Source organism: Phalacrocorax carbo, chromosome 14 (genome assembly GCF_963921805.1).
Source record: "Phalacrocorax carbo chromosome 14, bPhaCar2.1, whole genome shotgun sequence".
NCBI lineage: Eukaryota > Metazoa > Chordata > Aves > Suliformes > Phalacrocoracidae > Phalacrocorax > Phalacrocorax carbo.
This window is the reverse complement of record NC_087526.1, coordinates 2,650,813-2,665,222: the sequence shown is the minus strand read 5'-3', so window position 1 is coordinate 2,665,222 and position 14,410 is coordinate 2,650,813. Positions and strand designations below refer to the sequence as shown.

Sequence of the window (14,410 nt, the reverse complement as noted above, 5' to 3'; positions counted from 1 at the left end):
TAGTAGTAGTATTATTATTATTATTATTAAAGGGACACCCAAGAGCTTCTGAGAGCCCTTTACAGCAAATCACTGCAACTGTCAATAAAGCAGTTTAGAGGCAAGGTACCCCTTCAGATTGCTGGTGCACTCAGCAGCTGGAAGTCTGGAGTGCAGGGGCGTCTTAACTGCAGATCCTGGCCAGATGATGAAGCACATTGTATGTGAGAGATGTCACCGGCAATCTTTTGAGGGCTTTGGAAGGACACTATGGTTCAGTCCAGACAGGACAGAGAAGCCACCAGACTTGGGGGGACACCTAGAACAGGATTCTGGACCTCAAGGGGCAGGGAAAGGGCTCCAGGAATGCAGGAGAGCTAGGAGGCTGGCACCTGGAAAGGAACAGTGACAGCTGCTAATGCAAAACATCGTTAAGATGACAGGGCTGGGATTTAGGGCTTGCTTATCCCACATGAGTATCGTAAGTGTTCTCATAGGAGTCATGTCTTTCCCTTCTCTACTAAGTGCGTGGTGCCTTGAATTCGCACTGGCAGGTGCTCCTTACATGCAACTCACAGGAGACTTGTGGCTAAACTAATGTGTAAATAAGCTACACTGCATAGTAAACTACACAGGAGATGTAAGGGGTAAGCAGTCATGCTCTTTGATGTGATGGAGGGCAATATAGAACTTGGCTCAATTATTTAGTTTCTCTAATGACTGTCTAGAATTTTGGGACCTAAAAGACATGGAGAGCAAGACTTTAACTTCCAATCTACTCTCCCTGCAGAAACGATATGTTGGATGCAGTATCATTAGGAAGAGAGCGCTTCATGAAACATCCTGCCTCTTACAGGCCTTCTTTATGGGTTTACAGCCTTCAAAGTATAGGGTTGCTGGTTTGTTTAAAATCATACACAGAAAAGGTTATAATTCTGGGCTGCGTAAGGCCATTAGAGGACAGTGCCTCCAAGTGCCGAGAAGCATTTACAGCAGAAACCCTCTCTTGCTAGTGACAGCTTAAAAAAAGTCAGGCTGGAGCTAAGTATCTGATTTGGTTCCTTGAACATCTGCTAAGCCTTACATATGGGCACAGTTAATTCTAGGCATGAAACTGGATAGAAGAAAATCAGCCTGGGATTCTAACTACTAAAGGAAGGGGGGGAAAAAAAGGTAAAGGCTTCAAAGCAGACTAAAAACTGACTCTGTGCAGCCAGCTCGTGCTGGCTGAGCTCTGCAGAGTGCAGCTGGATGTGCTGTCCTGCTGGGCCAGGCCACCAGTGCGGTCCGGTGAAGGAACACCATCTAGTACTGCGTTAGAATTAGGCAACTGCTGAATAACTTCAAGTGACCGCGGTGAATTATGGTTCGGATTTATTCTTTTTTTTTTTTGTCACTAAGTAGCTGATTTGGTTACTTTAATTACACGGGCTATAGGGGGAAAATGGCACTGATACAGCTCATTAACAGTTCACAGAGCTCACTAATTAGGACATCAGACGCAAAAGGCTGCAGAGCACACGTCCGCTAACCCGTGGTAACAGCTCGCCTGCTAAAGCCACGGTGGGGGACGTTCTCCTGAACCCAGCTGTCAGAAGGCACAGTTGGGACGTGCTCCGCGGTTGGAGACGAGCCCTGCTTGCTCACAAACTCCCAGCAACAGGCTTTGCTTCAGCCCCCCAGAGCATACCACCATTTGTAAGAGTGCATTTCAGAGTCGGACTTGTAATTTTAAGACTACATATAATGAGATTTTTAAAAAAAAAAGGGGCAGAAAGTGCACATGAATGGGGCCTTTATCTCGGGAAGCACTTCAGCAGTAAGCTGCCAGCATCCAAAGCCAGACACGGGAGAAGGGCTTTAGTTTCTCAGTCTTCAGCGTAGGACTCGAACAATTCAGCCGTACCTGTTGCCACTTGCCCACCTGTTAAATACGGTTAATGATGCTTGTTATGTGCTGCTCGGAGAGCCAAGGATGACAAATGCCCTGCAAGCCCATAGCTAACAGATGGGTATAACTGCCCATTTCTGGCCCGCTGTCATTCTCTGCCATTCACCAATTAATTTAACTGCAAGCTTCAGAAAGCATCACAGGCTTCCTGCAACAAATACATTAGCTCCCATCCCTCCAGACGCCCTCCAGACACCTCAAGTCTCAAGGTTAGCCCATCAGATTGTCCCACCACAAGGCAAACTTATCTTATTCCCTCTACATTTTTCTTTCAACCCTGACATCAAAGCTATGCAGTCAAAGGTCATTCCCCCAGCTGCTCCGGAGCTTGGATCAGTTTTAAAATCAAAGTAAATCTGCATGAAAGAGCAAATAATGCTACCAAGTGAGTCACCGCAAGCTGGACTTCACCAAAATATAGTGCTTTGTTAAGAGTGACAGAATTACAGCCCATTAAATCATAGTAACGAGCACTTCAGCTTTGCCTTACAGGATTGCAGCAAATAACTGAAGGCATTTGCCAAGACGGTTAGACGGACAGAGACTCTGTTCAAAGCCGCTGCGGGGACAAGTCCACGGCAGTCAAAACGCCGTTTCCCTTTTCAAGCACTTGGCTGCACTGGCTTCGGAGTGACAACCTTCGGGGCACCCTGAATTACTGAAGGCCCGTGCACAGAAGGACCCACCTCACAGCATAAACCCACGGGGCCCGTGACCAGTAGATGGGCTCCATCCTGGGCACAAAGTGACGATGCTCCACGTAGCAGCTCCGTTGCTCTGCCAGAACCGTTAAAGCTACCGACCAGTGAGAAATGTCACCAGATTGTCCAATATTAAAAAAAAAAAATCCAGTCAGTTTTCTAGTAAAGGTGCAGCTGGGGTTTGGGAGGGTTTTGTTTGTTTATTGGGGTTTTTTTTTCTTCTGTTTTGGGCTGGGGGACACGGACTAATACTGACTTAAAGAAACACAGATTAAAATGAGGATTCCAGAGCCAATATTTCCCTGGTGGACTCCTGACTTTCCACTGGCTCTTGCGGTCCTCTTGCATTTGCTTAGGGTAGTCTATGCACTAGTTCAAATGGACAAACCCAACTTCTACTAATTTCTCATGTCCCAGCTGTGTAGTACTAATAAAAAAAAAAAAAAGAGTTCAAAAGTTCATTCACATTAGGTAGACTCCATCCCCAAGAAAATATGACTGCTGCATAAAAAAAAGTCTATGAAAGCCTAGCAGAATACTGTCTTAATTTGCACTACTTCATTTAACGGAGAATAGCCACTTGTGTTTTACCATAAGCACTGTGCCAAGAGTACGCCACTCAACAGTATGCAGTTAATTCACTACAATCAGCTAACATCCATCCTCACTGGCGCGGAGACATTAGTGAGAGCATTAAGAGGAATTTTTCCTTTGCCGACCATAGGGCATTGATAGTTCCCCAGGTAAACATTACTTGGTAAATAAAGGGACAACTTAATTGCCTACATTAATGTTGCTGGAGAGAAATACCATGGATTTTACCGTATTGATATTCTGGACTGAAACAAGCTACATTATTTTTGGTAAAGGTGAAAAAAAACCCACTATTCATTCCAATAGCTTGAACTTTCACTGGTATTTCTGACAGGGCTTGATGAAGTCAGACAGGAAGATAATAGGAACAGTCCATCAACTTCCATGGTACATCTAAAACTAACAAACATCAAATTAAGATGTCGGTCTCAGGTACAGACCTTACATCTGTTACTTTCTTTCAAGTGTTTCCACAAACACTGCAAAATATTAATTTATCGCTGATCTAACTTCAGGGTAATGCCCAGATACACCAGCAGGAGAATCACCTTCACACCGGGTAACAGATTGATGATGAAAAGGCATCAAAGCCACGAACGACCTAATTTCACCTGCTTATAATTGGGTTTTGTTTTCCTCTCACTGCCTTTACACTAATCCTTGGCATTCCTTTCCGACTCGGAGCAGGTAGCGCGGTCACCTCCAGCCACCGTGCAGACCTTGGTTTAACAAAGGAAGAGCAAATAGTGAAAATGCCGAATCGGGACCCACAACTGGCAGAAGATGAGGGAAGTGTTTGAGAAAAAAGCAGAAGAAAAAGGGTGTTCTGCTCGGGTTTGCATTAGACGTGATAAAATGAAAACTCCACCTTTAGCACAAGACAGCACACGGGTAAGATCCAGTTGTTTACTGGCTAACTCAGTTTATCAGAAAAGGCAAATTTGGCATCTCATTGTTTTGCCTAACAAACTAAGGCCATCTTGCAAAGAAGAACGTGCAAGGTAATTTACCAGGAAACATATGCTAGAAAGCACAAGAAAAGCTGTTCCTGCTCCTAAAAAGGGCCACCATCAAAACAGGAATTTCATCCTCCAAATCGTGATCTGCATAATCTCCCATCTTCTGCCTCCTGGAGAAAAACTGGAACAGTTCTTAGGCTTGTTTTGGGGGATTTTGGTGGAGGGGTTTTTTTGGAACTGAATTAGGTTCTCTTTTGTTTCTCTCCACACAACCCTAAAGATCAGATGTGCCTATTTCTAAGATACACAAACCTCCAGAATTCCCAGCTCAGTTTAGAATCATAGCTTGGGCTACGAGTGACCTCCAAAACAAACCCAGATGCTGCCCCAGAATGAAACTCGGATAGGAAAAGCGGTATGAGGAAAAGTGGGGGGTCATGGGAAAGACACCAGACCTTTGCTTCTCCAGCCTGTTTTCACAAGGCAAAAATTAATATACCTTAAGAGAAGAAACAGAATGTAATTCCACCATGTAAGTTGCAAAACCTCCTTTTAACTCATCCTGAACACAGTGCTAAGCGCCCCGGTCCTCTCACACACAGATCACGCAAGGTGAGCAGCTCCCGGATGACAAGCACCGCTCACTTTTCTCCAACTCGACTTCTCTGCTTCAATTCCAGAGGTAACCTTATCAAGACACCCACTGACTTGGACTCAAATCCCATTAACTTTGTGCCAGAGGACACCCAAAGGGGACTTGCTCATGGGCCGACAGACCCAATGCCAGCAGCCAGATGGAGCTGCATTAGCTCTTGAATGACATTTACTGGTATTCCTCCCCTTATCAGCTCTAAGATAAAAGCTCAGACTTTCTAAGCAATGTCCTGGATCCTATCCCTGCTGCCACTGACAAGTTCCAAGCAGTAAGAAATCTTAATATCTGTGAATATGTTCCAACACCTTATTTAACGTTTTCTAAAAATATGAATATCCAATGGGCTTAATATCTTGCAGGTTGAAGTTGGTACATAAGAAATCTGTGCAGTTTTAGTCTGTCCCAATGCTTCCAGACCGAAAGGAGCCATATAGGTGAACACTAGAGTTTGATCAATAAAGCTGCTTCAAATGCAGATATAGGCAGACAACTTTTCCCTCTCCCCCCCCAGCCTTACATCATTCTTGTTTCCAGTTTTCACAGCTCATACTCTAAAATCCCCATATTAACTTTCTGGCACGCTTATTCAAGCACCAATCTCTTTAACCATATGGTTCTAGTCCTGCAGATTGTCTCTCCCCCATTTTACCTCTCCTCCCACAGGGTTTCACAGAAACAGTGCTATGCAGAAACTTGTAAAAGTACATGTCATTTTAAACGTTCCACACCAATCCTCTCAATGAGGTTTCTACAGAAGTCAGTTTAATTAAAACCAAGAACAGAAAACCCTGAAAGCTTCATCTCTTTTCAGCTTTTGACAATCAAAAATTTCAGCTGAAGTTTCAAGGGAAAAAAAAAAAAAGAGCCTGAAGTGGACAAGTCCAAAACTTTATACAAAAGTTTATCCAAACTTCTAAGCACGAATCAGAAGTTTTCCCATCTAGTCCTAGAGCAAGTGTGTGCAATAAGCAGTAACGCTACACTTCCTGAGGAGCGGTCAACAGCACGAGTTGTGTATTTTTCCACTTAAATCTCGTACATGGCCACTGTCCAACATGTAAGTTCTCATGCAATACTCAAATACAAAAGAGATTAACATCCTCTTAATTTTAGGTGATTTTCAAACTCATTTTCTAAACATTACTAAAAAATCTTTAATATTGCATGTAAAGCATTAATCGAACTAGGAAGATTCCAGAAACCGAAGAATTATTTTTCATTGTTTTTTAAATAATTCCAGAAACATCCAAGTCCTGCACGTTACGCCACGTAAGCAAGCATTTCCGAGAAACGAGCAACTGGTTACGAAGTCGTGAAGAAGTCAGTTCCCTGCTCTGCCACAGGCTCAAGACTAAACTATTACAAATTCCTGTGATGGGGCTGGTGAGGAGAGCCCCGGTTCTGCCCTGGAGGACACCACTTACACCACATTCCTTCACGCTGATGCGATTAGAAGTTTTTGGGCTAGTCAGACCCATCAAGCAAAGAAAGTTGACACGCACAGATCTAGTTTCTGTCCTTAACAAGGTTAACACTAAAGAGGGAACAAGCCTACTCTTGTAGTTCCAGCAGTCACATCTTTCAGAAGAGACCCTGTTACAGTTACCTACTAATTTTTACGTCCCCTATTTCACTACGACCTAGACTTGCCTGAATTTGGTTAAGCTGGTGCAGGTCAGCGTTGCCCAGTGTTCAGAAGGACAGCACCCGCACAAACCATTTTGGCTATATGTTAACGCGAGCCTTGCACCAGTGAGATCAACGGTGCCGACGCAGCTGCTTTCAGAGGTACGACGTCTGATTTTCCTCCTTCCCTTCACTCCACGAAGCCAGGACCTACTTATGAAGCCACATTTCCAGTAACATCCAGCACTTGCGTAAGGTCACCCTTGTGATGAGAAATCACTTCATCATGCCCAAGTTGATTCGGAAAGGCGCAAAAAAAATCCATTTATGCTGCCCCACTGGTGAGGACAAGGGCACTGAGGAGGAAAGTTTGAGCCCCCTGACCCACGTGCAGAGCCAGAAAAGTGCCCTGCAAAGAGTGGTTGGAAGGATGAGGTCTGGACTGAGCTTAGTTCATCTTTAGCTCTTCTAATAACTTTATTGGTAGAGGTACGGGCAGAAGTTTATCCACCTTTAACAAAGGTGGTGAAAACCATCGTTTAAATCTCCGTTCTACACCTTTGTCCCCAGATCATCTGGCCCCATCAGAGGACAGCAAGAGAAACCCCCAGGCAGGACTGCAGGGGCACACCAGAGGCTGGACAACCCGGAGCTTGCCACGACTGAAAGCCTGGAGGACGCCGGCTGATCTCCGTGTCCTTAGGAAACTCCCACGGACAAACACGAGTGGGATCAGAATTGCACTTTGGGGCTTCAGCTGCTCAAACCCCGCTAACCCTCACGTTGGGTGCTCGGATCTTTTTCTTGGATCCAGCCCAAATTTCCGTGGAGGACCCACTCTAACAGGCAGATGAGGCTGATCATTCCTTGCATAACAAGGAGGTGCCTCCGACAGATGGGGTTACACACAACCCCAGGAGCACGCTGTGCAGACTGCGGATTTAATCAGACGTGTTGTTAAACAGATACGACTGCAAGAACGGTTCTGTGCCTCGCCTCCTAAGTGCAAAGTGGAAGATACCTCATGAGACAGGATTCTACAAAAATCTGTTAGCAGCATTTCCTTTGCCAGACAGAGGTACAAGAAACAGATTGCTAGGTAAAAAAAATTCCACTTTACCCCTCTCTTCTTCTCCGTGAGCTTTAATTTCTGACAAAGAGATAAAGAAGTCTCTGCAGAGACCTGCATTTTTAGCAACGGACACTTAGCACAGCTCCAGCAGAGTCAATGGATCCTCCCAAAAGAGTGTTTTTAATAGCCTGTAATAATGTGATAGTAATACAAACTCATGGAGCAGACTCCCGGACCCCCACACGCAGGAAATGCCTTCGTAAAACCATGGCAATGATAAAATAAATCAGGCTGCTTGTTAATGATGTCCAACTCTGAGAGTTCCACATAGGATTTTTAGCGTACAGATTGTTTTTCTGGGCTGTAAACACCCAGTGTATCTAGTTAGCAACAGCATATATTCTAGAAAGATAAATAATTTGTAAGACTTTTCTAAAAAAAAAAAAAAAAACCCAAAACAAATTGCCAGGACTATTTGTTTTAAGTACTTCTGTCATGCAGAAACAGTAATCTATGTATATTAATTCAGCAGCATATGCTGTCCTACACTGTTCTAATTTTAATAACCCTGCCTTTCATACAGGAGAAAGCTTCATCCTCTTCCAGAATACAGGTCACTTTAATTTTCATATGCAAATTATTTCAGCATTTCCTACTCCGCTTTTAGTGCTTTCTTGAATCCTTTGTGAAAACGTGCATTTAAGCTCGGGAAGGCTACTTCTACATTTGTGAGAGCCAAAGTTATTTTACAGCTCCAATTCTTGCATCTTCACAGTGAAATTAAGAGACAGACAACCTGAAGTAACAAAGGCCAGGAACAGAAAGCGTTTCAGTGTTAGAGAGAGGTCTGCCGAAGCAGAAAGCATCACAACTGTTACACTTTCCTTGCTCTATAATGAAAGAAATATGTAGGCAAATAACTGTACATTCAATTTTTTAACCATAATTCATTCCTTATTTCAACCTGGATTTATATTGGATTATGGCACAGACCCCTTATATCAGAAGTCTTCCGGAATAAAGACATTTTAAGAGCTGTGTTAGCAAGACAAAGATCGCTTCAGCATCGGCAAGTTTGTGGCAGAGGGAAGAGCACATGAGAGCACAAACTACCGTGGATGGCTCCACATCTATTTGTAAGCCTTAAAAATTTGAAAGACTCTGTCTGTCCTGTTGGGTTTTCCCTGGAAGACCGTTCAGCAGCACAGACTCCTCGCGTTGCCTGTACAGAGCGTTCATCCCCCTCGCGCCACCGCGGCTCAAGCGCCGCAGCCCACGGAACGAAGCTCACGTTTCGAGAGACCCGCTCTGCTGATGAGTTTCAAAGGGTCTGAGCAACGGGGAATCGATGGAGGCGCTGGCGCGCGAGCCAGATGCGTTCGTAGCAGGCAAAGCTTGGCAGGAAGAGCGCAGTCGTATTTGTATTGCCCTAAGGTGTGTTGAGAAAGGTGTTCCACCCCTCCTGGAAAGCAGCAACAGGTAAGCCACCGCAGCCAAGCCCTCTATCGGGAAGAAGGTGCCGAGTTTCCGAGCAAGCCAGAGAGAATGTTTTTGGAAGCCGGTGATTTCCTAGTCAATCAAGTATTGTGCAGAACCAAGCCAGGCTTTACAAGGTTTTGCATAGCTATGAAAATGTACAGCTCCTTAATAGAGACATCTCTGCTCAGCCCCAGCACATCTCAGCTGGTTCTTTGAGGCACTTCTGTTTGATCAGCACTATTTTGCTTTTAGCTACAGACAGCTCAAGGCAGTTGCTGTTCGTCGAAGAGATTGTTTCCCCCTGACACTAGCAGCACTTCATCGCTTAATGCAACAAGACACTCCAAGTGTGTTACTGGCATACCAGGAACGAGGGGCTGACAGCCAACCCCACGGCATCTTGCTCCAGCAGCCTCCCATACATCAAGAGGCAGGGACAGGCTGGATGCCTGCAAACTCCGCAGGGTCTTCCGAGGGGAACAGTGCTGTCTTCAAAGCCCTGCACGCAGGAGGGCACCCTCCCAGTGCCACACCACCAGCACTCCCGGCACTGCCGCCTGTACCCCGAGGAACAGGCTTCAGGAGCATCACCCGCCTTCACCCTGAGCCTCCGGCACTTCTGCCTACACCTTGACAATGGCAGCAGAGGGTGTCCTTAGAGCAGCTGCTGTGCTGCACGATGCTTGCTCAAATCAAAACGCAGCTTCCAGCAAACCCGAGTTTAGGACTGGACGCAGCAAGGGTAAGATAAGCCTTAACAAGAGCGAGTTCAACCAAGGCATTAGATTGCAACCAAACACGCACCGCTGGGCACCTCCCAGCCCATGAGAGGGGGGGCTGGCTGCACCTCGAAGGCGGCTATCGAGTACTCCTTGCCTTTCAAAGCTCTTCCGGCTCTCCAAAGGCTCTCTGTTTCAAAGATTTGTTCCTGTTTTGATTTTTAATTGCTATTTGAACTCTCAGTTGAGCCAGTCCAACCCACAGTGAAGGCCCAAGCGTGGTCACAAGCAGCGCACACCCTCCCGTGCTTAAGATGGAAACACAAGAACTGGGCTTTTCATTAAGGAGAGGAAACACCCCCATAATATATTCCCCCTCTGAAAGGTCACATCTCTATCACAGAACGTGACATTATTTGAAAACCTTAAGCACAAAAAAAGCATTTTTAGGTACATAGGCCATAAAATTACTCCCCTGTTTCATATACGGATATAAAGCACTCGGTCAAATGGAAGGTGATTGCAAGCAAAAGCTCTCAGAGCAACAGAGCATCTTCCTTCCCAAAGCACAGGCCCGGTGGTCACTAGTGGTCACCGATGGAAGCGCTGCTCGCAGAGCAAAGCTGATATTATTTGTTTTACAGAACTCTGGAAGGTTGTGCTTTTACAGCATCAGCACTTTTCTAGCACACAACCTCCCCGGTGCCACCGCTAACGGCATAACACAGGGACACCATTGGCTCAGGGAATTGTTTTTCTCCCTGTAAGGATGGAAAGGTTTGGGAATAGTGTGCTTTCTCCTGAATATATCTGGCTCCACAGAAGACACATGTGATACAAATGTTGCTATGGAAACTATTCTATTAAATAATATTAAATTAAATTTACATATTTAAAGTGCGCAAAACCAGTCCAGGTACGAAACTAATTAGCCTAAATTCAATCTTGACATTACAAAGTAGGGCCTACCAGAATTGTCGTTTTTCTTTTAAAAGAGGTTTGGTTTTGAGCAAGCTGCTTCTCTGCACCCCTTTCTTTCCAAATCTAGCACCTGCACCCCAGTTACTCAGAAAAGTAATTTCTTGAGCTAATTTGTAGATACAAGCTCTGCTCCTAGTTCCCTTGGTGATGGAATTACCATAGCGTTACAGAGAAAAACCCAGGAGCTGAATTCAGTCTGAAAAGACAATGCACTGATTACAGCTGTGCCACCATAATATTGGAAAGTATTTTAATAACTCCCACTTACACCTCGCCACACACAGAGTATTGAAATCCTTTGCGATTAAACAGGAGTCCTACATGGGGCTGGAGTGGGCTCGTCCTTCCTAATGTTTTCAGGGCACTGGAAAGTTCTTTGAAAGTTAGTATTTTACGGTCTAAAGTATATTTTTTCCCCTTCCCACCTCCAACTCCCGGCTGTCCAACAGCCCTCCCCGACGTAGCTACCAGAAAACAAGCTGTTTGCATCATTCCTTCCCCTCTGAAGAAGCCAAGCTCCCGTTAGTCACTGATTAAGATTGAATTCAAGCTCCTCCTAAAGCCAGGTGGCACCCCAGGTGCTCAGGCCGCTCCAGTACCAGCCGTGCACATGCACACCTGCAGCAAGGAGGAAAACGCACGGAGGGGAAAGGACTCGTAGCTGGGGAAGCGGGTGCTGACAGTTGCACCGCTGCCGCCAGCAACACAAGCTCGTCCTGCATTTAAAGAACACGGGTTAATCATAATTACTTGGGTGTTGTAAATCAGGGCACTGGGCTTTTAAGCAGCTTATAGAAAATGCATGTTACAGGAAGAAATCTTCAGCCGTGTGTCAACCGTCTGTTCTTAAGTAGTGGGCCAATACCCTAAACCAAAAACCACAAGGAGAGGAGAGCATTACTGCTGATGAGGCTGCTTATTTCCAAATGGAGCAGCACGATTTGAATAGGTCACCCCTCCCTCATCGCACAGGCCTCCGTCACCAGATCTAAAGCCGTGACAGCCAGGTCGCAGCAGCTACTAGCTTCCCTCCGAACGTTCCCCACGGCTCTGGAAAGCCGTCGGGACAGCACGCCCAGAGCCAAGGGCAGCTCGGGGCAACAACGCAGGACTCCTCGTTTTAATAAACCTATGGTCGTGGGGACTCTCTGGGACCTCGCGTGGACTTCTTCACAAAAGCACTTTCCATCACCCCTTTCACACTTCCCAGCCATTGATAATAATACACACCGTTGGAATTAGAAGGCATGAGATCAAATAAACCGTACTTTCAGAGAAAACATTTAACATTTCTTCTGTTTCCATGGACTCAGCGTCATTCTCCATTTCTCCCTCCGGTTTTGCATTCAGCTGTCAAACGCACTTCTACTGAGGGGGCACCGAGCACTGCCTCACCACCACCACCCTCGACGTGATTTGGAAAGCCTTAATAAAGGAAAGGCACAGGCATTAACAGAATTTACACCTATCTCAGAGTCAGATGCGCCTTATTCACATGCCCGTTGGGTTTCACTGTCACAGTACACGAAGATGCGTCCAAGTTTAATCTTAGTCTTCTGCTGTAGAACAAACTGAGCACTAATAGACATTCAGTAATGAAAGGATAGTTACGAATCATCAATTCCAGCAAATTTACTACAAGCTCTCTTATAATGACGTTATCTCCATCTGTCACAGAATCATGTGGTTCTTAAAGAATGAACTACGCCTGCAAGTCCAGGTACAAGGAAAACAACATCTTCCATTTAGAGACGCCTGCTGGAATACTTTAAAACGCTTTCCAGTTTCCCAACAAGTCAGGGAGACGCAACTTACCCAGACTGAAGAGAAGCCATTGAACACAGATACAGCAAGAGACTGAAACTATAATTGTAATGAGCCAGCAAAAGCTTTCAGACCACCGTGCACCACCACCCCCCGCCCCCCCCATAATACATCTTGACACGGAACTCACGCTACGAACAATTCAGAATTGCCAACCCCTCCGTTCTCGGCAAACCCCAGAAACGAGCTACCTCCCTGTCCTGAGAGGCAGATACACCAGCTCAAGCCTACACAAAGCCCCGCTCAGGCGGCGCTGGCCCAGGGAGGCGGGCAGGAGGCGCGGAGCGTGCGGGTCCCGCTGCGGGAGGGCTCCGGCAGCTCGCTCGGGGGTGCGGGGAGCAGCAGCCCCGCAGCCCCCCGGCCAGACCACGCTCTCCGAGCGCGTCCGCCAAACAAGGCGCCGTAGGGAACCGGCCCACCGCTATCGCCCACCGAGCACCTACAGCCGAAACGTGCCGCGACAGCGGAACAACAGACTTAAAATAAGTTTAAAATTCAATCAGGAGCTGAAGGGGGCTTTCTGGATTTTCACGTTGTGCAACTGAAACACAATGAACTTAAAAGCCCTGAAGAAATCACCACGTCTTCCCCTGTCCCGCACAACACCTCAAAGCCCTGATTCGCAGCAGCCCCCTCCCAGGAACCCCGGGACTTCACCCCCACAGACCCCGCACCCCCCAGGGCACCAGGCAGCGCCACCCCCGCCTTCCTCCCGGCCACCCTCTTCCTCGCCGCGCTCCGCGCCCCCCGCGCAGCCCCGGCCCGAAGTTGGCTCCGGGGGGAGGGAAGGGCAGAGCCGGGAGGTGGAGGCAGCACAGCCTTCCCTGCAGGCGGCATCCCATCGCCCGGCGGGAGGGAGGGGAAAACAGATATACACACACACGTATATCTATAATGCGCCCACGTATATGCGTGTTTAGGTGCCTTTATTCTTCTCCCCGCAATTTTTCTTTTGTTTCGCGGCTCCCCTGCGGAAACACCCACTGAGCTCAGTTTGCAAAAAGAGGAAGACAAAGGAGGGGAAGAAGGAAAAAAAGGCAACCCCCCCACCCGCCCCAGGCCCAGAGGCAGGTGCCCCGGGCGGGGGCCAGCGCTCACCCCCAGCCGCCGGCTCCGGATGCGCACGTAGCCCTGCTTCACGATGTCGTTGAAATTGGAGGCCATCCTTCCCCGGCAAAGTTGGAGGCGGCCGGCGGGGCTCGGCCAGCCCGCACGGCGCGTAGCAGCCTCGGCAGCCGCGCCCCGCACCGCACCGCCCGGCCCGGCCCCGCTCCGCCCCGCACAGCCCCGCACCGCACCGCCCAGCCCGGCCTCTCCGCCCAGCCCCGCCCCGCCCCGCCCCGCGCCGCACCACCCAGCCCGGCCCCGCACCACCCAGCCCGGCCCCGCTCCGCACCGCCCAGCTCAGCCCCGCACCTCCCCACACAGCCCCACTCCGTGCAACCCCACACCCTCCTCCTCCTCCCCTCTCCCCCACCCCCGCAGCCTCCCCGCTGTGCCCCTCTCCCGCCACCCCAGCCGGCCTCACCCCCCCAGAGGCCCTTCTGAGGGGCAAAAGGCAGCGGGTCCCCATCCCCCGAAGTCCCCGGGGCTGTTTCGGGGCGCGTGCCAACACCAGCCTGACGCCCCGATGCCACCCCGCGCTGCACCGTAACGACACCCGCCCCACCGTGCCGAGGCTCTGACTCCTGGTTTTTCCCAGGAAAGCAGGTTTCCCAGAGTCTTCCAGCCACCCGAAAGGTGAGCTCCAGAACCGCCTCGTGCAGACCAGTAACCCGAGCCGGCGCCCCACGGCACGCTGCGTGCCGCCGAAAGGTCACGCCAGCACACGCTGCGTTTTCTAGGCAGCGCGGGGTCACGCAAGCCTTCG

At 48.2% G+C, this 14,410-nt stretch overlaps 1 protein-coding gene across 4 annotated transcripts in view; it reads right to left on the bottom strand.

Moving 5' to 3' along the window:
* Positions 1-13,817, bottom strand: part of DOK5 (docking protein 5) — a 44,325-nt gene extending 30,508 nt beyond the window's left edge. For all 4 annotated transcript variants that reach the window (XM_064465260.1, XM_064465264.1, XM_064465262.1 and 1 more), the window contains exon 1: positions 13,639-13,817. In XM_064465260.1, the coding sequence (XP_064321330.1) occupies positions 13,639-13,704 (66 nt within the window). In that variant the 5' untranslated portion in view covers positions 13,705-13,817. The remainder of the gene's footprint in view (positions 1-13,638) is intronic.
* Positions 13,818-14,410: the final 593 nt, after the last annotated feature.